The 21,799-nt window shown below is 55.6% G+C and overlaps 1 protein-coding gene and 1 pseudogene across 1 annotated transcript in view; both read left to right on the forward strand.

Annotated features, from left to right (window-relative positions):
* The window catches only part of DNAH1 (dynein axonemal heavy chain 1), a 72,447-nt gene that overhangs the window by 24,178 nt on the left and 26,470 nt on the right, over positions 1-21,799 (forward strand). The window contains exons 12-37 of the mRNA XM_070390701.1: positions 415-565; positions 1,310-1,503; positions 1,605-1,830; positions 2,413-2,532; positions 2,996-3,078; positions 3,273-3,414; positions 3,931-4,086; positions 4,481-4,679; positions 4,759-5,012; positions 5,644-5,856; positions 7,417-7,581; positions 8,053-8,174; positions 8,342-8,447; positions 9,024-9,203; positions 9,844-9,984; positions 10,528-10,691; positions 11,169-11,282; positions 12,720-12,908; positions 13,190-13,295; positions 13,920-14,033; positions 14,449-14,598; positions 16,201-16,287; positions 16,399-16,585; positions 19,328-19,419; positions 19,603-19,757; positions 21,165-21,342. Coding sequence (XP_070246802.1) covers positions 415-565; positions 1,310-1,503; positions 1,605-1,830; positions 2,413-2,532; positions 2,996-3,078; positions 3,273-3,414; positions 3,931-4,086; positions 4,481-4,679; positions 4,759-5,012; positions 5,644-5,856; positions 7,417-7,581; positions 8,053-8,174; positions 8,342-8,447; positions 9,024-9,203; positions 9,844-9,984; positions 10,528-10,691; positions 11,169-11,282; positions 12,720-12,908; positions 13,190-13,295; positions 13,920-14,033; positions 14,449-14,598; positions 16,201-16,287; positions 16,399-16,585; positions 19,328-19,419; positions 19,603-19,757; positions 21,165-21,342 — 3,988 coding nt within the window. The remainder of the gene's footprint in view (positions 1-414; positions 566-1,309; positions 1,504-1,604; positions 1,831-2,412; positions 2,533-2,995; positions 3,079-3,272; positions 3,415-3,930; positions 4,087-4,480; positions 4,680-4,758; positions 5,013-5,643; positions 5,857-7,416; positions 7,582-8,052; positions 8,175-8,341; positions 8,448-9,023; positions 9,204-9,843; positions 9,985-10,527; positions 10,692-11,168; positions 11,283-12,719; positions 12,909-13,189; positions 13,296-13,919; positions 14,034-14,448; positions 14,599-16,200; positions 16,288-16,398; positions 16,586-19,327; positions 19,420-19,602; positions 19,758-21,164; positions 21,343-21,799) is intronic.
* Positions 11,386-11,803, forward strand: LOC138992557 (prefoldin subunit 1 pseudogene; annotated as a pseudogene).

The following is a 21,799-nucleotide window of genomic DNA, read 5'->3' on the forward strand; positions in this document are numbered from 1 at the left end:
TGGGCAGGTGGCAATCCAGAACGCAGAGGGGAGGCCCAGCTACTATCCAGGTTTGAGAGTTGTCATGTGTAGTGAGTATCGGACGCCAAGGCTAGAGAGCTCCCAGGGAGAGTGGGGAGCCACAGTGCCCAGGGTGTGGCCGACCTGTCCTGATGAACTCAAGACCACACAGAGGGTCCTCCCCCTCCCTGGTGCGCATGGAATTCTGGGTAAGTGGCTAGAATAGCAGAGCCTGTTTGGCTGGTCTGGGGCTTTCTCTCTGGTAACTTGGAGGTTTCTGGGAGGAGGGAGGAGGCAAGTCTCATCATGGAGAGCTCAAGAGCCACCATGGCAGCAGAAAGAGCAGAGGGCTGGGCCTGTTGCACTCGGGCCTCCTCAGGCCCCTGCCTATGGTCAGCCCGCATTGCCCCACAGGCCTCGGAAGAACCCTCTGTTCATCGTGGACCTGGTGCTGGACAGCTCAGGAGTGCACTACAGCACACCGCTAGAGCAGTTCGAGACATCTCTGCTCAACCTCTTCGACAAGGGCATTCTGGCCACCCACGCAGTGCCCCAGCTGGAGAAGGTACCCACAAGGCCCGGGCACCTGCTGCTCTGGCTGCTAATGGCTTCCGCAGCCCCAGGCGCTGCCCTGAGTATTAGAGCAGTTCAGCCTTATCATGGCCTCCCACCTGGCTGCAGTGTGCTCCGCCCTTTAATTCTTGAATAGCCCATTTCATCTTCATCATAAGCTGAGTTGGAAACCATCAACATCCACATTTTGTCATGAGACTCGGGGGAAGTTTGGCCAAAGGTCACATAGCTGCTGTCAGACCTGTGATGCCAACGGGGCTCACTGGCCCGCTTCTGCCACAGCCATGTCTGACCCAGATCCCACCTTCTTGACCCCACCCAGCTCCTGCCCTCTCTCTTCAGCTAAGATGTGGACACAGACCAACCGCCACACTCTAGTCAGAAGTCCCCATTTCATTACCAGATCTGCACAGAGCCCAAGCCCTGGTCCAGCAGCCTCTGTAACTCCAGTCCCCTCTTGTCTTCCTTGCTGGTCAGTCAGAGCCATCAGTGACCTGGTTGTCCCATCTGTTTCTTTCCTTGGCAATGGGCTGAGTCGGGCACAGACAGAAAAAGACAGTGCCCCTTGGTGGACTCTATGGAGCTTTGGTCTTGTATTGATCCACAGCCCTGCCCTGTCCCCACCCCCACCATGCTCTCCGTGTGTGGCCACACTCAGTCTTTGGATCACATTTCCAACTCCTCTGCCCACCTGCTCATGGCTCATCCAGTTTTGTGCCTCACCCCCACTCCACAGCTGGTGATGGAGGACATCTTCATCAGCGGTAACCCCCTGCTGGAGTCAGTGGGGCTTCACGAGCCCCTGGTGGAGGAGCTGAGGGCCATCATCGCCAACGCTGTGCGCAAGGCCATGATCCCACTGCAGGCCTATGCCAAGAAGTACAGAAAGTACCTGGAGCTGAATAACAATGACATCACCACATTCCTCAAGTGCGTGTGTGCGTGTGTGCGTGCGTGCGTCTGTGTGTGTCTGTGTGACCCCCATGCATACTCTCACCACGCTCTACTCCTCGTGTGCCCGCTGTCCACAGGGCCTACCAGACGAAATGCCCATCAGCTGAGGAGGTGGAGAGAGTGGTGCTCACCCACCTGCGGGAGAAAGAGATCATGGACAGCTCGCTGCCCAGCAGCATCGTCATTGGGCCCTTCTACATCAACGTGGACAATGTCAAGCAGAGCCTGTCCAAGAAGCGCAAGGCGCTGGCCACTTCCATGCTGGACATCCTGGCCAAGCACCTGCACAAGGAGGTGGAAGACGTAAGTCCCCCGCCCCCGCCTCGGGTCCAGCCCCAGTGACGGAGCAACACCTGTACCCTTGTGTCCAGGGTGAACTCCAACAAGCAAGATGTCTCCAGTCAAGGTCAGGGGTGTCTGCAGACACCAGGCCAGTGGGAGGCCAGTGGAAGTCATCCTGCCTTGACCCTGGCTGTCTACCGAGAGCTATCCCATATGGGGGGGGGCCAGAAAGGGGGTGCTGCTACCTCCTCTAAGCTTGTAGAGAACTGGGAACTCCTCATGAAGAACAAACACCCTGAGATGGGTTTTTTCACAGAGCTGAGGGTGTGCAAATGCAGGCCTCAGAAGTGTGTGTGTGTGTGTGTGTGTGTGTGTGTGTGTGTGTGTGTGTTGGCTTGGCCCAGGAGGCTGGAGAAGGTGAAGTGTGCTTGGTGATGCTATTGCCCCACCGCAAGGCTGCAGCTCCCCAGTGAGCCGGCTGCAGGATGTGGTGGAGTGGGAGAAATTTCCTATCTGGAAACACTGGGGACCAGGAAGGGGGAGCAGGCCCCAGGGAAGGCAAGAAAGAGGCACCTGGCCTCCCTAGTGCCCTCCCACCGCCAGATCTGTGATGAGTTTCGCAGCATCAGCCGCAAGATCTACGAGAAGCCGAATAGCATAGAGGAGCTGGCTGAGCTTCGAGAGTGGATGAAGGGCATCCCTGAAAAGCAGGTGGTGCTGGAGGTGAGGCGCACACATGGGAGCCAGGGAGCGGGGGTACTACTGTCCAAGATCCTGGTGGGGCTAGATGTCGGGTGGGCAAACCGTGAACTGGGAGCTGGGAGTTATGGACCATTGCTCAGGTCTGAAGGCAGGAGCTGGGAGATCAGGAACACTGAAGCCAGAGGTGAGGTAGATACAGAAGACAGGTGGGGCTAGGGAGAGCTATGAGGCTGGGTGCACGGTGAAAGTTCGGAGCTGTGCTGTCTAGGAGGTGAGGAGGGTGGAAGATATGGGTCAGGGGCTGAAGGTTGGAGGTGTGGTAGCCATGGCCCTTGGAGCTCTGAGCCCAATGCTGGCTTTGCACCCCATGCCTCCTCCCCGACCCCAGGTCTCCCCTCTCTGGAAGAGAGCAGCCTCTCTCTAGCACCCATCACCTTGGGGAGCCCAGGCACACAGGCATTCTCATCACTGCCTGTCCCTACAGGAGCGGATTGCGAGGGTCATGGATGACTACCAGATCATGGATGAATTCCATTACAACCTCAGCACAGATGACTTCAATGACAAGTGAGTGGGAGCTTGGTCCCCACCCTCCCTAGGTGGGTGGTGGACAGCAGGAGGTAGGGCAAGAGGTGCTAAGCTACAGTGGCTTTCAAATATCCTGGTGACCATGGCTGTGCGGTCACACCAGAAATGCCCTGCCAGGATGCCAGAGGCCATCTTGATTTCAGCTGTGACACCCCCACCCCTGCCCCATCCAGATGGGCTGCCAACAACTGGCCTTCTAAGATCCTCGGGCAGATAGAGTTGGTGCGGCAGCAGCACGTGGAAGACGAGGAGAAGTTCCACAAAATCCAGGTTATGGATCAGAACAACTTCCAGGAGAAGCTGGAAGGGCTGCAGGTAGGGTTTGGCTGAGGCTCTGCTGGGATTGGCTCCCAATACACAACACACACACACACAGACACACACACACACTTCCCCAGGCCCGGGCTTTGATTCTTGTATTCAGGAGCTGCTATGTCAATGTTTGATGGAAGAATTGGTGGATGAATGAACAGATGTCTGAGAGAATGAACTGAAAAAAAACACAATGAATTGAAAAGCCAGAGGGGAGTCTGGGTAGCAAGCTCCAGAAGAACTCAGAGTAGCAAAGAGCCCCAACTCTTCTGTTGTGTCCTTTATGCCCAGTGGGCAGTGGGCTCCGTGTTCAGGGCACTGGGTCCTTCTCTGATTTTGCTGTTACCACAGGGTAGTCAGCTGCCTGTGATGGGTCAGCTGCCTGCTCACGCTTGGAGAAGAAAGTGCCCTCAGAACTGGGCGATGCTGATGCCTAGGGATCTTGGGCTTCCTGGGTGCATGTGGGCATGGGTTGGGCCACAGAGGCCTCTGACTCCTTGCGCCTTGCTTGGCCCACAGCTTGTGGTAGCTGGCTTCTCCATACACGTGGAGATTGCGCGAGCACACGAGATCGCCAATGAGGTGCGGCGAGTCAAGAAGCAGCTGAAGGACTGCCAGCAGCTGGCCACGCTCTATAACAACCGCGAGCGCATCTTCGGCTTGCCCATCACCAACGTAGGCCTCCAGTGGGCACCCTATCCTCTAACTCCCAGGGTTTGAGAGTGATCCCCTGTGTTTGTGGCTATATAAGAACCCAGCTACCAGGTTGCAGGGCCCTGGCATTTGGGGGCAGGACCAAGCCGGCTGCAGAGAGGAGATAACCCACCCTTGGCCCTCAAGGCAAGGAGATTGGCTAGAACCAGGCAAGAGACCTGAGGGTGAGTGCAGGCATTGCTCAGCCACTCGGAGCCCAGAGCCTGAAGCGGGCAGGAAGAATGGAGTCCAGGCTCAAGTCCACGGGGCAAGATTAGGGACAGCAGCCAGGAGCAAGGACGGGGAGGGGACCTGGCCCAAAGGAGCAGCATAAAGAGATAACCCTAAGGCAGCCCTGGGTCTTCTGCCTCTGCAGTACGACAAACTCTCCAGGATGGTGAAGGAGTTCCAGCCCTACCTGGACCTCTGGACCACAGCCTCTGACTGGCTGCGCTGGTCCGAGAGCTGGATGAACGACCCCCTGTCAGCCATTGATGCTGAGCAGCTAGAGAAGAACGTTATTGAGTCCTTTAAGACCATGCACAAGTGTGTGAAGCAGTTCAAGGACATCCCAGGTAGGTGATCAAGCCAGTCCATCCCCTGCTTCCCTGCCTGTGCTCGCTGCTTCTCACACCCGCCTACCCTGCCCGGCAGCCTGCCAGGAAGTGGCCTTGGACATCCGGGCCCGCATCGAGGAGTTCAAGCCATACATCCCGCTGATCCAGGGGCTACGAAACCCTGGCATGCGGAACCGGCACTGGGAGGTGCTGTCCAATGAAATCAACATTAATGTCAGGCCCAAGGCCAACCTGACCTTCGCCCGCTGCCTTGAGATGAACCTACAGGACCACATTGCGAGCATCAGCAAGGTGGCTGAGGTGGCCGGCAAGGAGTACACCATTGAGCAGGTGCGCAGCCAGCAGGCTCACCCTGCCCCACGCAGGCCCTGCCCGACAGCATAGGAGGACGGCAGCATTGGGCTCCATCCCTGAGGTCCTTCACCAGTTCTAAGGGTTGAGGTGCATTCTGTTAAGTGAGTTAATAATGGTCCCCTGGGGGCAGGGACAACATCCTCTGCTTCTGGTACCCACATGGGCCTGGCACAGAGCCGGCCATGACACGTGAGTGGAGAAGACCAGTTATTACTCAGGTACTTCTCCCAAGTGACTTCCTCTCCCAGGATGGAGCTAATAACATTGCCCTCATTTAACGGATGAGTAAATTCAGCAAGTTGTTAGGGTGACATAGCCAGTAAGGGCTGTAACTGGGACCAGAGCTCCTAACTAGCACCTTAGCTGTCTCCCAATATGCATGTACATGCATGTTGTACTCATGTAGCACATATGTGAGAGCCAGTTGGCTTTGAATTCAGATGAGGGTCCATGGGGGATTTTTTGGCCAGACAAGCAGAAAGTATTTGCCAGAGGGACCCAAGGGAAGGTCATGGCCAGGCAGAGCCTGCTCTTTCCTGCAGTGCAGGTCAGACAGAATGTGGGCCAGCCCTTTTCAGGACCCAGACTGACTTGTACCCCACCCCAGGCACTGGACAAGATGGAGAAGGAGTGGTCAGCCATCCTGTTCAATGTGCTGCCCTACAAGGAGACAGATACCTACATCCTCAAGAGCCCAGATGAGGCCTCACAGCTGCTTGACGACCATATTGTCATGACCCAGAGCATGTCCTTCTCGCCCTACAAGAAGCCCTTTGAGCAACGCATCAACTCCTGGGAGAACAAGTTGAAGCTGACTCAGGTGGGCCCTCCATGGCCTTCCTTTACTCCTCCCTTACCCTGGCAGCATCCGCCCCATAAGTGGCTCTTTATGGTGTCTGGGTGGTGCTCGAAGCGCTGGAGAGCCTTGTCTCCTGGCTGTCTGGCAGGACCTTCGTCCAGAGGAGGGTGACTAGAATGGGGCTCTCCATCTCTAAGGTTTGGCTGCTGGAGAAGGCAATTCAAGATGTGGGGGTGGGCTACTATTTGGTCAAAAGCTCTGGCTAAGGAAGGGCCTGAAACCTGCCAGCAGACCTCCGAAGGACTGCCTGGACTTGGGACAACTAGAACCTCCAGTCTTGGGATTTTCTGGACTGGACACCACAAAGCCCTGAGGTTCCCTATGCCCTCTCCCACTCTGCCCTGAACCTCCCATTCCTGTCTCATTCAGAGCTGGCTTGGGGTGAGGTTGCCAGGGCACTAGGGACTGTACTTCTGCAGAGCTTTCAAGGTCAGAGGCAAGGGCTGTCTACAGACCCTTGGAACACTGTGCTGGGGCGAGGCCTACCTGTGTGATTCTGACAGCCCCTTCCCCCGGGCCTCCTGGAAGCTTTTTGGAAACCTCCAGTGAAGGCTAGAATCCAAGTGAGGAGGTCTTGTCTGTGTGTTCCTTAGACCACCCAGAGATACCTGAGCTGGTCAGTATTATCCCTGGGTTCCCTCTTTTGCTCATGCTGTCCCCTGCACCTGGAGTTCCATCCCTACCTTCCATCTCCAAGGCTCAGGACCAAGCAGCCCTCACTGATTCCCCACACCTGCCAGCAAGGCGTTCCCATCATAGCCCTTGGTCAGTGCCTCTTACAGAGTATGTCGCTCATGCCAGGCTCTTGGTGATCAGAGGCAGAACTGGCCATTTAGTGGACTGTGGGCTCCTTGAGGGCAGGACCACATCCTGTTCCCCTCTGCTTTTCCTGGTGCCCACATGGGCCTGGCACAGAGCTGACCATGACACGCATCTCAAGAGGAAGAGAATGAATGAATAAATGAATGAATGAAATGAATGAGTTTGCATTGATCGGAAAAGACAAGAGATAGATCCTGAAAGGGGAATTTGGAGGCAAAATTGGGGGGAGGAGGGGAGGTAGCCTGCTTTGAAGATGTCTCACTCTTGAACTAATGTTTCAGAGTATTTTACAGATCTCAAGCTCAAGTCCCAATACACCTCAGAGAATTCTGGGTCACAGACCCCAAAGTCCTGTCAGGCAAGGAGGCTGATTGGGCTTCCATGCACTGGGGATTTTTCCTCTGTTATTTCAGGGTTTGCTGGTTTGGGTGTGGTTCCTCCTAGGGAAGAATGGCTCCCAGCTCTTGTGGAGGCTCAGGCATCCTGTGGGGGACTTGGGTTTCTCTGGAGGGCAGGCATTTATGCAGCCTCTTTGTTCCTGGGAGTACTGTGGCTGACAGTGCCATCTAGAAATTTCCCCACAGACACTGGCTCTGATGCCAGTTCGCTGTCCAGCACTCGGTGTGGTGAAATGTCTAGGTCATGGGGAGAGGAACCCCCTCTTGGACCCTGGGCGCTGACAATCCATGCCTTGCCCAGGAAGTGCTGGAGGAGTGGCTGAACTGTCAGCGGGCCTGGCTCTACCTGGAGCCTATCTTCAGCTCTGAGGACATCAATCGGCAGTTGCCCGTGGAGAGCAAACGCTACCAGACGATGGAACGGATCTGGAGGAAGATCATGAAGAACACCTATGAAAACCGGGAGGTGAGCTCACACGGGGATGGGATGGGGAAGCTGTGACCCCTAACGGCCCCGTCACGTTGTTGGGAGCCTCCTGGTCTCATCTCTCCTGAACAAGAAAGATTAGAGAACAAGTCCAAGGCTTTGGTCTTGGCCTATGTTGCCAAGTGAGCTCTCCAGTCATAAGAGACACTCCTCAGAAACACATTATTGTCTTCATGGAAATTTTCCGTCCACATTATCATTTTAAAGTCCTGCAGCAAATCAAATCCCTTGGCTCTGTTTAACCCTAATTCTTTTGACCATGGACTTTTGTCTGTGGGACTGACCCAGGTGATAAATGCAACCCCTAGCTCAGGGCCATTTTCCTGCCCCTGTTCCTTCCCAGGCCCCACTGAGGGTCTCTGGCCCATATGGGTGCTCTTTGAGCCCACCTTAATGCCTCCAAATTGGACCATGCTCACTTCTGGTTTCTCTCTGACCCGGGCCATGCAGGTAATCAATGTGTGCTCTGACCAGAGGCTGCTGGACAGCCTGCGGGATTGCAACAAGCTGTTAGACATGGTGCAAAAGGGCCTCAGCGAGTACTTGGAGACCAAGAGGAGGGCCTTTCCCAGGTGAGCACCACCTGCCCCATGCCCACTCTGTCAGTGCCTGCCCACATGGCTGGGGCATTGAGGACCCCACCCAGGCTGGGCTGCAGGGGTTCAGTTGTACTGGGACAGCTGGGCCTCAGGGGTGCCTGACCCACTCCCTTACCAGATTCTACTTGTTCCCTTGGCAGATTCTACTTCCTGTCAGATGATGAACTACTTGAGATCTTATCCCAGACAAAGGACCCTACTGCTGTGCAGCCCCACCTGCGCAAGTGCTTCGAGAACATTGCCCGGGTGGGTGACTGGGCCTGGGGGCTCCAGGCCTTGGGCTCAGGGCCAGGAGCACTGGGACTCCTTCCCAAGGAGCACAGCTCCTCTCTAGCCCGAGTCCTTTTAGCAGGAAATGAAGTGGCGAGTGAGATGCACCTGGGACCTGTGGGAGGAAGGTCAGCTGCAAAACTCCCAGCTCAGGACTGGGGACCCTGTTCTCAACTCATCTAGGGGAGCCCTGTCCCCACAATACACTGAGGTGCTGGCTGGATTGAGAAACCCATGAGGCTAGACTCTCCTTGTCCTCATTGTTGCCTACAAGGGAGGCTGCACAGACCTGTGCAAGAGGGGACTTGCAGGCAGGGTTAGCCTCCTTCCCCAAGTGGGCTGGCTGGACCACAGCTCGGGACAAGGCAGACCCATCCTGCCTGAATACACAGGCAGGGAAGGCCCAGCCCAGGCAGATGTTCAGGTGGGCCCCCCGAGGCAGGGCTGTCTTCTGGAGGTGAAGGGCACAGGCAGGTCGGCTCGGGGGCTGTGGTGGGTGGAGCCTCTGGGCACACCTGGTGCAACCCCCACTCTTGTTTGCCCCACCCACAGCTGCTATTCCAGGAGGACCTGGAGATTACACACATGTACTCAGCAGAGGGTGAGGAGGTGCAGTTGTCCTTCTCCATCTACCCGTCCAGCAACGTGGAGGACTGGCTGCGGGAGGTGGAGCTCAGCATGAAGACCAGCATACGGGACATCATCGAGAGGGCCATCAAGGCCTACCCCGCAGTGAGTCATGCCTCTCACCCCAGCACAGCCTCCCAGCCTCGTCATCCTTCTGTTTGCACTTTGCTCTATGATGGTAGCTGGGCTGCCTGCGTGCCTCATCCTCAAGCTACAGCCTTGGGGATCTCTGGAGAGAGGGGGTCCTTGAGGCCTGCTCAGGGAGGAATCTAAAATAGGCTCCAGAAAATGAGACTTGCTCTTAGTAATAATCCATTGCTGTTATATTTTAAGCACTCACTATGTGCCAGGCCTGGGCTGGGACTTCACCCACATTACTCCTCCCAGCCCCACAGTCAACAGCAGGGCTGGGGGTTAACCCTTATCCTACAAAGTCAGTTCAGAGATATTTTCTGCCCAAAGGCCTGTAACTCACAGGTGGCAGAGCCAGGGTTTGAATCCAGGGCTGTATGTCCCTGATCCTGTGCTCCCAACCCTCTGCTTCAAGGTCTCTGTTGAGGAAGTGATGACTGCTCACCCCTGAGGGGCCCAGAGCTTAATGGCTTCTCTGCTTTTGAGGTGGAATTAACCACTTGAGCCCAAAGTTTTAAAAAGGCCAAAGCACACATCTGTGTTTAAGGGGAAAAGGCTTCAGGGTTGGGACTGCCAGCTGCCTGGGTCAGCCCTGCCTGTGTTATCTTCCCAGATGCCCAGGACCCAGTGGGTTCTGAACTGGCCTGGCCAGGTGACCATCGCTGGGTGCCAGACCTACTGGACTTTGGATGTGGAAAAGGCCCTGGAGGCCAGCAACATTAGTAACCAGCTGTTCCCCCAGCTCGCCCAGCAGGTGGGAGTCAGGGGGTCACCATCCGCTCCCCGCACATCCCAGTCCCTTCAGGAGCTCTCTCCTGCACTGAGCCTGAAAGAGGCCTTGGGTTGGATCCAAACAGCAGGTCAGACACCCCAGAAATGAGTGCCTCACCACCAGCCACCAGCGGGAGGGACTGGGGGTCTGAGGAGAGCTCTGAGTCCAGGCAGGTTCCCTCTCCAGTTGGTCACTGAGGGAGCCATATCTTGCACCATCCTCACTACAGTTGCTGTTGCACATCTTTCCTCAAGCTCCTCACCAGGCCCCACCACCTGGCCCTTGAAGGCTCAGATGGCACCGTACATTACAGGGAGCAGATGCCATGTGTGTGTCTCCATTTCTGTTCACTTCCCTGCCAGACTTCTCATGCTACCATACCTTCCCTGTGCCCCTCCCATCCCAGACCATCAGAAGCCCCCAGGATAGAGGGGTTGTTCCTGACAAAAGCCCACCTTCTGTGCAAAGGAGAGAGACTCTACCCCTTGCATGACTCTGCCCAACAGTGTCCCCCAACTCCTGCAGCTCAGCGACCTGGTGGCCCTGGTGCGAGGGAAGCTGTCCCGCATGCAGCGGGCAGTGCTATCGGCACTAATTGTCATTGAGGTCCATGCCAAGGATGTGGTGGCCAAGCTGATCCAGGAGAAGGTGGTCACTGTGAATGACTTCGAGTGGATCTCACAGCTGAGGTGAGGAGGCAGGAGACCTTGGCCCAGAAACCACCAGGGTCAGAGCAGCTGCAGGCTGGGGCCAGGTAAGGGTGGAGAGTCAATCAACAATTGCTGTTCTCAGTCCTTGAGGCGCTGGGACAGCTGGGCAGCGGTACCTAATGCCCTTATTCACCAAAAGAACCACATCTCGCCCTAACCGGTTTGGCTCAGTGGATAGAGCATCGGCCTGCGGACTGAAGGGTCCCAGGTTCGATTCCAGTCAAGGGCATGTACCTTGGTTGCGGGCACATCCCCAGTTAGGGGGTGTGCAGGAGGCAGCTGATCAATGTTTCTCTGTCATCGATGTTTCTAACTCTCTATCCCTCTCCCTTTCTCTCTGTAAAAAATCAATAAAATATATTTTTTTAAAAAAAGAACCACATCTCCTCAACCACATACCCTGCCCGGTGGCCGATGGTCCCCATGGCCCGGGAACCCATTTTCCTGCAATTCCAGGTACTACTGGACGAATGACAACCTGTACATCCGAGCTGTGAATGCTGAGTTCATCTATGGCTATGAGTACCTAGGCAACAGCGGGAGGCTGGTGATCACACCCCTCACGGACAGGTAAGAGTCTCCCTGCCCACAGGCCCCCCACACTGGGACCCTTCCCCCAGCTCCAGCTGGCTCAGAAGAGCAGGGACAAAAGGTGCAGCCAGTCCGTCAGAGCATGCAGGGTCATGAGCATGGGCTTCGGGTTTAAAACCAGCTCTGGAGGCACAGAGCTGCAGCGCCCGTGGATCTGGAGTTGAAAAGGCCTTCGAAGAGCTTCAAGCCAGTCATTGACACTCAATAGAAGGGGAAGCTTGCAGACATACAGACGGAACCTCTAAACAGAACAAGCAAGCATGCCCATCTTACAGACACAGAGATTATGGCTTTGGTAGACGAGACTAACATGTAGGAACGTGTAGGAAGAATGTTTATTCTTCAGTCCAGGGAGGAAATTTACAGTCAGATGTTACAGAAACAGAAAATAGCAGGAGAAAAAAATTAAAGGATTGGGACAGAAAAATATCCTACCTGGCGCACAGCGTGAAGGAAGCTGAGGACATTGGGAGATGCTGATGGCAGGAGGGGCACAGTAGGAAGCCCCCAGGGCAGCTCTTCCTCCTGACCCCTTCCAGCCCCTGCAAGGGAAGGGGGCCTGTGCAGGGAAATGGGCTCTGCTTTACCCTGATGGACGTATTATCTGGATGGTCTGGTAACCCTATGTTTTTACATCACCCTGAGCCCCTTCCAAATCCCAAACCTATTTTTTATCCTGGCTCTGCCTGCCACCCCTGCCTAAGACACTCCTCTCCCTGGGGGTGAGTTCTGAACTCCCAGGAGAGGGAAGATGGCCAGGACAGATAGGGGAGCTCTGCCTATGCCCCCTACTAGTCACGCTGGTCAGACCAATAAAAGGCATCTATGAAAAAAAACCCCACAAAAACAGCTCCAACTGTCACAGGCTGAGTGACCTTGGACAGGTGACTCAGCCCCTCTATGCCTTAGTTTCCTCTGTGGCTTCCTCCGGGTGGTTATGAGAGTTTCATGAGCTGATACATAAAGCTCATAGCTCAATAAACATTAATGGATGTGAGCGTTAACAATTTTTTTTCCACCCAAATACTCCTTTCAACATGCCAGAATAATCAGTCGTTTCCTCTTGCCGACTGTATTTAGTAGCAGGTTTTCAAGTTGGGTTTTGACTAAGGGAAGTGAAGTGTGGCCACAGATCAGCCTTCTCAGTGGGTGTCTATTTGTTATCCTGACTGCCTGCCACCCCTGCCTAAGAGGTGTGTGTCCCCTGGGGGTGAGTCCTGAACTCACTCCCAGGCCACTGGGTGGGGTGAGGAAGCACTACACAGGGGCTGCCATCCTGACCCCAGTAGCCAGGCCTGCGCACAGCTGGGCCCTGAGAAGGAGGAGGAGCAAAGCCGCTCATCCTCGGGGCCAAGCAGAGGAGTCTCTCTCTCTATGTCTGTGGGAATCCGTGTGCACCTCCTCTCTCTCCTGCAGGTGCTACCTGACCCTGACCGGTGCCTTGCATCTCAAGTTTGGGGGCGCCCCAGCTGGCCCAGCCGGCACAGGGAAAACAGAGACCACCAAAGACCTGGGCAAGGCCTTGGCCATCCAGACTGTTGTGTTCAACTGTTCTGATCAGCTCGACTTCATGGCCATGGGCAAGTTCTTCAAGGGCCTAGCCAGGTGAGGCTGGTGTGAGGGTGGCACAGGCCAGGGCAGGAAGGCTGAGCTCTCCTGGGGACACTGCCGAGAGGAGCCTCACAGGATGGGGAGGGAGCAGGAGGGGATAACAGGAGTCAAAGGCTCAGCCCCTGTGGGCACTGGGGACGCTGGTAGGCAGCAGGGTTGTGGCTGAGCTGATAGAGATCACTATGGCCACTTCTTCTCCAGTGGAGCCAGAGGGGCCTTGGAGGTGTCAGGTGGGCTCTGAACTCATATCCATCTCTTGTTCTCACCCCATTTAGTTCTGGGGCCTGGGCCTGCTTTGACGAGTTCAATCGCATCGACATTGAGGTGCTGTCTGTGGTAGCTCAGCAGATCACCACCATCCAGAAGGCACAGCAGCAGCGGGTGAGCCATCCCCCTCTAACCCCCACAAGTCACCACCTCATCACTTCATCTATACCTGCCACACCCTTGCCTTCTCGTGACTCCCCACCCTGCAGGATGAGAAGCCAGGCACTGAGCCTGCCCTGAGCCCAGCCTCTCTCATAGAGGACTGGGCACTTCCCCCTTCCCCTACCTGGAGCTCTCCCTGGGGCTATTGTAGCCAGTCAGGGAGCCCACATCCGACCCCACTCTGGGGGTGGCTCCCACTCCAAGCTGCAGTGGATGAAGAGGCCCCTCCCTCTAGCCTTGTTCAGAGTGGCCAGCAGTCTTCTCCTGGGAACACGAGCTGGGAGGCTGGCAAGTGCCATAACTCCAAACTAGTAGGGCCTTGGGTCGGTCAGTGCTAAGCTTGCTCAGGTCTGGGTGTGGGAGAGGAGATTTGTGAAGACCTCAGGTAGCCAGGACCTGGGAGGCCATAGGTAGCTATTGGGGCCGGAGGTCCTAGGCCAGATCCTGAGAGAGGAGACAGCTGGTCATCAGGGATCCAGTCTAGGCTGGCCAGCTATAGTCAGGACAAGGCCATCCACAGGGGAGGAGGGGCCCATCCAGAGGAGGGGCAGGCGAGTCAACCCTGCCACCCTGTAGGTGGAACGCTTCATGTTTGAGGGCATCGAGATCCCACTCGTGCCATCCTGTGCGGTGTTTATCACTATGAACCCAGGGTATGCCGGCCGCACCGAGCTGCCCGATAACCTGAAGGTGAGTTCAGGCCTGGTAGGCCACCCTGGGCACTGGGAGGCAGCGGAGCCTGTGGCCCGGGCTCAGAGATGCTAAAGCACTTAGGAAAGGCACACAGCTGCCAGACATCAGGGATGTCACCCCCCGGCAGCCTTCCTGCTCAGAGGTGGTGAGGCCCATCCCTAGGCATGGAGAGGAGGCCCCAGGGTTGTCCCAGGCTTGGGAGAAGTCAGGGGACAGATTCGGGTCAGCACAAAAGGCCAGTTTCTAATGGGCAGAGTGGTCCAGCCACAGAGGAGTGTAAGCCTCAGCTTGGCCAGGCATGCTGCCGAGAGGGATCACAGCATCGGTGGGGGAGGAGGGCCGTCCATAACGGGGGTAAGTGCTCTGGCGGGGAGGTCTGCCTCTCCGTTCACATGTGCACCACGGGCCCCAGGCGCTCTTCCGGCCTGTGGCCATGATGGTTCCGGATTACACCATGATCGCTGAGATCTCCCTCTACTCCTTTGGCTTCAATGAAGCCAGTATGCTGGCCAAGAAGATCACCACCACCTTCAAGCTGGCTTCTGAGCAGCTCAGCTCTCAGGTGAGGCGCTGCCCCAACCAGCTTCCAGGCTCTGAGAGCCGCTGTCTGCCCCCAGCAACCCCGTGAGATAGGAATTACATCCCCATTTCTCAGCTGAGGACACTGAGACCCTAAGCAGCTAAGAGACTGGCCAGGCTCATGCAGTGCACAGGGGAGCAGGAGTAGGAGCCAGGAACAGATGCCCACCCTGCTAGTTCAGGGACAGGGGAGAGTCAGCCATTAATGAGGAGGCCAGGGGCCACACAACCCAAGGCTTCAGGTCAGGTGCACCTGGCCTCATATGGACAGAGTGGGATAGCCAGCCCCCCACCTGAGCCGCCCAGCCGTGGGCCTTGCACTCAGCATACTGAGCCCAGGTTTCAAGGGTAGATGCTGTTGGTTCAGGCACCAGCACTGGTGTACAAGCTTTCCTGTTTGGCTCCATCCTCAGCATCCCCTTTGCAGTGGCAGAGATGAGCCCCAGCTCTGCCTGGATTCACATGCTACCAGCTTGGTTTCTCTTTCCTAATAGTTCCAGAAAAAGTCTCTAGTATAGGTCACCCCTCTCTGGGTGACCAATTCATGCATGAACACCAATCACTGTGGCTAAGGGGAAACCATATTGCCTTTGGCCAGGTGGAGCCCACCAAAACCCATGGGCTGGAGGAGACACAATCTATTACTGGGAAAAACAGCTGTCCACCACAGTGCATCCTGGGTGCTGATACCTCCACACACCTTCCTGCTAACCATTCACTTTCAAAGATGCGTTCCTCTTTATTTATTTATTTTAAAATATTAAATATTTTAAAAATTTAAAAATATTTTTAAATGCTTTCCTCTTTAATAGAGCAACTGTTCCTCCTACCAGTTAGGACTTAGTTTCCAACAAGCTTAACCTACCAGTTGGAGCATCTGCTACCTGGTGGTCAGTGGACATCATAGCAGCAGTTGAGCGGCCTTAGCATATCATTAGTTATTCCATGGAAATAACCTCACCCCTTCTCAAATGACAGTGACCCCAAATCAAGCCCAGTCTCTTCATTCAAGTCCAAGATGTCTAGTCTGTGGGTCCAGATGTATCCTATGGCCTGGCACCATGGAGCAATCTGATAAATTGAACTGTTCCCAACACCTGCTGTATAATGAAGAGAAACAGGACCAGTGGGAAAAGCCATGGTAGTGTGACTGAAAGGGTGGGTCCCGAGAGATGTTACAAGAGAATCTTAGAAGGAAGTTCAAAGGCACACATGGGAAACGCCTTTGTTCACTTTGTGAATAAAACTCAGCGCCTCCCTGCTCTTGGCACCATGCTGGGGCTGCAGGGATTTAGTTGCAACCCAGGCAGAGTCTTTACCCTCAGGGGCCAACAGTCAAGCAGGGGCACAGAAGGGTAAAAGGAGAGGCTGCTAGGATGGGAAGAAGGAGGTGGTAGAGAAGCCTGAAGGGGGGTGCCTGGCCCAGGCTGGGGCTTGCCGGTGGTCATAGATGGCCTGCAGGGGAAGTGACATTTTAGCTGCAAGCTGGGCAATGGGCCAGATGCCAGGTGGGAGACAGAGTGTTCCAGGCAAAAGCCCCCAAAGGGACAGTGCACACCTATCCCCTCCTGTGTGGTGGCAACAGGATCACTACGACTTTGGGATGAGAGCTGTGAAAACTGTGATCTCGGCTGCTGGGAACCTCAAGCGAGAAAACCCCAGCATGGATGAGGTAAGTGCCCTCCAGAGGGGTGCCCGGGAGAGGGCTCGAGGAGGGCTCCAGAGCGGCTGGAGGGGCATCTGGCCTGGGCCACCCTGAAGACTCCTCCGGCCTCTGCTCCAGGAGCTGATCTGCCTCCGAGCCATCCGTGACGTGAACGTGCCCAAGTTCCTGCTGGAGGACCTCAAACTCTTCTCTGGGATCGTGTCAGACCTGTTCCCCACCATCAAGGAGGAGGAAACTGACTATGGCATCCTGGACAAGGCCATCCGCAAGGCCTGTGAAAAGAGCAACCTCAGGGACGTGGATGGTGAGCCCTTGGCCCCTGCTGGCTCCAGCCACCTTGGGATCTTGGGCAGGGGAACAGAGACAGGCAGACCAGCCTCAGAGGCCCTCAGGCCTGGGCAAGTCAAGCTGGGATCTCTGTCAAGCAGCCTATGGGGCAGGGCATTGCCCCAAGCCCTGTCTCCAAGCCATTGGGTGATGGCTGTCTAGGTGATGATTACTCTCACACTATACTTCCTACACCAACCAATTCTGACACTAGCTGGGTGTCTTAAAACTCAATTCAGTTCTGATGCTAATCAGAGTTAGCATACACCCCACAGGTTAAGGGCTCCGTTCCAAAGACTGTTCCCACTTCAGATTCCTGTTACATGTAGTGGGTCCCCAAGTTACCCACAAGTTCTGTCTGATTTGGCTACAGATCAGAGGTTCCCATGACCCCCTCCTCAGGTTTGACCATTGGCTGGAACGGCTCACACAACTCAGGGAAACACTTACTCTTGTTTATTGGTTCATTAGATAAAGGATATGGTAAAGGACACAGATGAACAGGCAGAGGAGGAGATGCATAGGGTGAGATTTGTCCCATAGAGTTGGGGTGTGTCACCTGCAGCATGTGGATGTGTTCACCAACCTGACACTCTTCAAACCCTACCCTTTTGGGATTTTATGGAGACTTCATGATCAGTTATTAACTCCACTTCCAGCTCCTCTCCCAAGTTCCAAGCTTCTAATCATGGCTTGGTTCTGGGGACAAGCTCCCTCCCAGGAGCTCAGCATCAAGAGTCGCCTCATTAGACCAAGAGTTCCCAGCACTCAGGAAATGACAAAGGTCAAGGAGCTCTGTCAGGAACCAGGGTCAAAGACTAAATATTAGAAAAGAAGGTTCTCCTAACATCCCTCTTTACAAGCGTTTGAGGAGCTCTGTCTCAGAGACCGAGGGCAGAGACCAATATATAGAGGCCCAGTGCACGAATTCGTGCACCAGTGGGTCCCTCAGCCTGGCCTGAGGGATTGGCCGAAACCGGCTCTCCAACATCCCCCGAGGGGTCCCAGATTGCAAGAGTGCAGGCCAGGCTGAAGGACCCCACCAGTGCATGATCGGGGTGGGGCAGGACACAGGAGGTTGTCCAGCAGGGGAGGGATCAAGGGAGGGCTCCAGGGTGTGTCCAGCCCATCTCATTCAGTCCCGATTGGCCAGACCCAGCAGCAAGCTAACCTACCAGTTGGAGTGTCTGCCCCCTGGTGGTCAGTGCACATCATAAAGAGCAATTGAGCATCCTTAGCATATCATTAGCATATTACACTTTGATTGGTTGAACAGATGACCAGACACTTAGCATATTAGGCTTTTCTTATATAGGATTATTTCACAGTTAGGAAGCTGGTGGCATCCCCTCCCCCAGACCTCTTGCTGTAGCCTCTCCTCTCATATGAGCAGTCCCAGCATTTGGCTCCTCTTGGGCCTTGCTCCTCCCTCACAGAAGCTGTCCTCTGCCCTGTCCCTGATTGGGGCTTGATGTCATGATTGGGGAAGATGGTAAGCTGTGTCCTGTCCACCACCTACCCCACCTCACCCCAGCCAACATGCACAGGCAAAGCATGTTGCTCCCACCTGCAGGACTTGCTCACACTCCTTGGGAAACTACAGCCTTAGTGGCATAGGAGCACTTAGGCCCTTCCTGAACTGGCTTGTTACAAAGGCCACGTGCAGCTAGAAGGGCTCCAGAGGGCACCACCCCCAATTAGACTTCCTATGACCCAAAACCCCTTCCCTGATAGAAATGGGGGGGTCCCAGCCCTGCCACCACATGGGCATGCTGCTCTTGTCCCCACAGCCCCAGCCTGGCGGCCCTCTCCTCCTTGCAGACCATCCCGTGGTCCTTTGGGAGGTAGAATGATGCTCCACCAGGAATTCACAAGGGAGATAATCATTGATCATCTGCCTCCTCTGGGGCCCAATATGCTCAGCTGCAAGCTGTCCCTTGTGCCCTCCATTGTTCTTTCCACACGCGTCTCTGACCCTACCTTCTGTCCACCCCCTACCTCTCCTCCCCCACTCCCAACACACATCTCCACCCCCGGCCCCAGCAGGCTCAATGAATGAAACCACAAGCTCTTCTCCCCCTGATGGTCTTGGGTCAGCTTTGCCATCATTGAATAATGAGCCCGTGTTCCTATGAAGAAGATCCCCGACCTTCCATGCCACAGCTCCTACCCCCCCCCCCGCCCCCCCCACACACACACACTCTTGGGCCAAAGTAATGCTCTCATTTCCTACCCATGTGGGACTGGCCTCCCACCTACGCTGGCAGCTGGCCCTACAGCCCAGATCTTGGTCAGTTAAAGCTCCTGACTAAGCCTCAGATTTTGTCCCTGGGGTTTTGCCTGTGTGGGCCAGCACTTACTCGGAGCCATGCTGTCAGCAGACTGAGCAGTGGCTTTGGGGCTGGAGTTGGTTGTGGGCCTGTGACAGCTGACTGAGCAGGCCCGTGCGGTCTGCCCCCTGACTGATGGATGTGAGGGAGGACTAGTCCCACGGAAACCATGGCTGGCTGTGAGCAGAGACTTCCTGCTCTCTGCCAGGCTCCGTGCTTAGGGCTTCACCTGCCCCTGCCCATGAGAACTATGTGGCCTCATTTTACAGATGAGGAAACTGAGGTCCAGAGAGTGAGGTGACCATCTGAGGGGACACAGCAAACTAATGGCTGAGATGGGACCTACGCCCATCCTCTGACCTCTGGGTTCCCCTGCCATGTCTCCCCAGGCTTCCTGACCAAGTGCATCCAGCTTTATGAGACCACAGTGGTACGGCACGGCCTCATGCTTGTCGGGCCCACAGGCTCCGGCAAGAGTAACGTAAGTGCAGCCAAGCCAGGCAGCCCCGTGGCCAGACAGTGGGCCCAAGGGCCTTGCAGCCTCAGAGGGTTGCCACGTGGACCCCTGGGTCTCTAGAATACCTCCTGTCCCCTGTGGCCCGCAGCCCACTCCAGCCCTGCTCTGCGGGGCCAAGAGGCTCACTCTTGGGTACCTGTCTCCCAGTGTTACAGGGTCCTGGCAGCCGCCATGACGATGCTGAAAGGGCAGCCATCCATCAGTGGTGGCGTGTACGAGGCTGTCAAGTACTATGTGCTCAACCCCAAGTCCATCACGATGGGCCAGTTATACGGGGAGTTTGACCTGCTCACCCACGAGTGGTGAGTGATCCCTGACTCCCCGCCAGTGACAGTCCTGCTCCCAGATCTCTGTCTGGAGGCTGTGGGCCATGGGCCCCTCCCCCTCTCCCAGCCCAGTGCAAGGTCTGGAGCTCAGGCTCTGGAGCCCAAAGCCTGGGGCTCTACCCACCACTGCACTTCCTGGCCCAGTGACCTTCCTCACCTCCTGGGCCTTGGTCCCCCACCTGCAAAGTGGAGATAGAAACGGCACCATTGCTACAGTAGGAGAAAATGAGCTCAACACAGCAAAGATGCCTGGACGTGTGGCACACACCAAGTGCTCAGTAAATGTTGACGCGTCATTGTCCCAGGAGAGGCTGGTAGTCCCTCTCAGGGCCTCTGTTCCCAGGCTGAGGCGTGCATTTTAAATGTTTTTTTATTTATTTCTGAGGGAGAGGGAGAGGGAGAGGGAGAGGGAGAGGGAGAGAGAGAGAGAGAGAAACATCAATGATGAGAGAGAATCATTGATTACTTGCCTCCAGCACACCCCACACTGGGGATGGAGCCCACAACCCAGGCATGTGCCCTGACCAGGAATCGACTTCCTGGTTCATAGGTCAACTCTCAACCACTGAGCCAAGCTGAGAGGCATGCATTTTAAAGGACATGTGCTGAGCTGGCAGAATGGCAATGGGGTTGAGACCCTCCAAACATCAGCACCTACGGGCCTTTTCTCTGGGGAAATTCTGTATCTCCAAAGAAGTTTCCAGTCTCCTGCGGGGGTATCTGCTTGGCTCTAGGGTTCTGGAAACACAGTGGGGGACAGGCACTGGAGGGGGAGTCACCCCTCTTTCTGAATGCAGGCCTGTCTTGCTTCCCTCATTTCTGGAGAAGGGTCTCATCCACACCCCCTCCAGGCTCCTGTGTGGGTAAATGGGGACCTCGGGATCAGATCAGAAGAATGTCCCCCTACAGCCCCTTCCCTGCAGGTGGTGCCTCTGAAATCTGAGCCTTCCTGGTGCTGTGGCCGGAACTAGAATCATCTCACACCCACAGCCACCTCTCTGCTTGGTCCTTTCCCCCTCTCCATCTCTCTCCATCTTCCAGAGCTGCGTGGCCCCCCGTTTCTGCTGTTGACTCCTCCCTTACTTCCTTTTCCCTTTCGGGGTACCTTCTTTTATCTTCCTTTGATATAGCTTTAGCAGGGATTCAGCTGGGGGAGTATAAGCATCCATTTTCAAGTTATATCAAAAAGTTCTATTTTCCCTATTAAATTTTTTAAATGAATGAAGATACTGAAGAATAGGGGTGGGGGGGGAACAAAAACAAAAACAAAAACAAAAACAAGCAGAGCAGAGCCAGCCTGACGGGCAGGTTTCCTTGGGAGCCAGCTGTGCTTGCCGCCTTGCCTCCCGGCACCTACAACCCTGCCCTCCTTGGTGGCTGCAGGACAGATGGGATTTTCCCCTCCCTCATCCGGAAGGGGGCCACCGCATCCGACACCAACAAGAAGTGGTACATGTTCGATGGGCCCGTGGACGCCATCTGGATTGAGAACATGAACACGGTGCTGGACGACAACAAGAAGCTGTGCCTCAGTTCCGGCGAGATCATCAAGCTCACAGAGGTGCGTCCACCTGTCCCTCACCCGCTCCACTCTGCAGCTGGGTGGGCCCGGAGGCCATACTGTGCTTGGCCACCCACCCCTCCCTCTCAGGCCACAGCTGCACCTCGGGCAGTCATCCCGCCTTTCCCCAAGCTCCCGCACCTTCTGTGATGCTCTGAGCCCTGGACTGGGACCACCACCCACCACTCCCAGCTGGTGCTTGCCTCCCAGGCCCACCTTCAGCCATGTGGGCCCAGTCAAGGTCGCTATGCAGTGTGCCCAGAGACAGGGACAGGTGGTACGGACCTGGCCACGGAGATGCCTCCCTGGTGTGTGAGGGGCAGTTCTCAGAAGGAGGGGTATCACCTGGGAGTAAAGGCAGTTCACCGTGTCTACACTGAGCCAATCTCTTGAGCCCTTCTTTGAGCACCTGAAGGTCAATGGGAACTTACGTCCATGGACACAGGTGTGGGCTCAG

This window comes from Myotis yumanensis, unplaced genomic scaffold, assembly GCF_028538775.1.
Source record: "Myotis yumanensis isolate MYYU_CA2020_CCGP unplaced genomic scaffold, mMyoYum1.0.hap1 SCAF_14, whole genome shotgun sequence".
Classification (NCBI taxonomy): Eukaryota; Metazoa; Chordata; class Mammalia; order Chiroptera; family Vespertilionidae; genus Myotis; species Myotis yumanensis.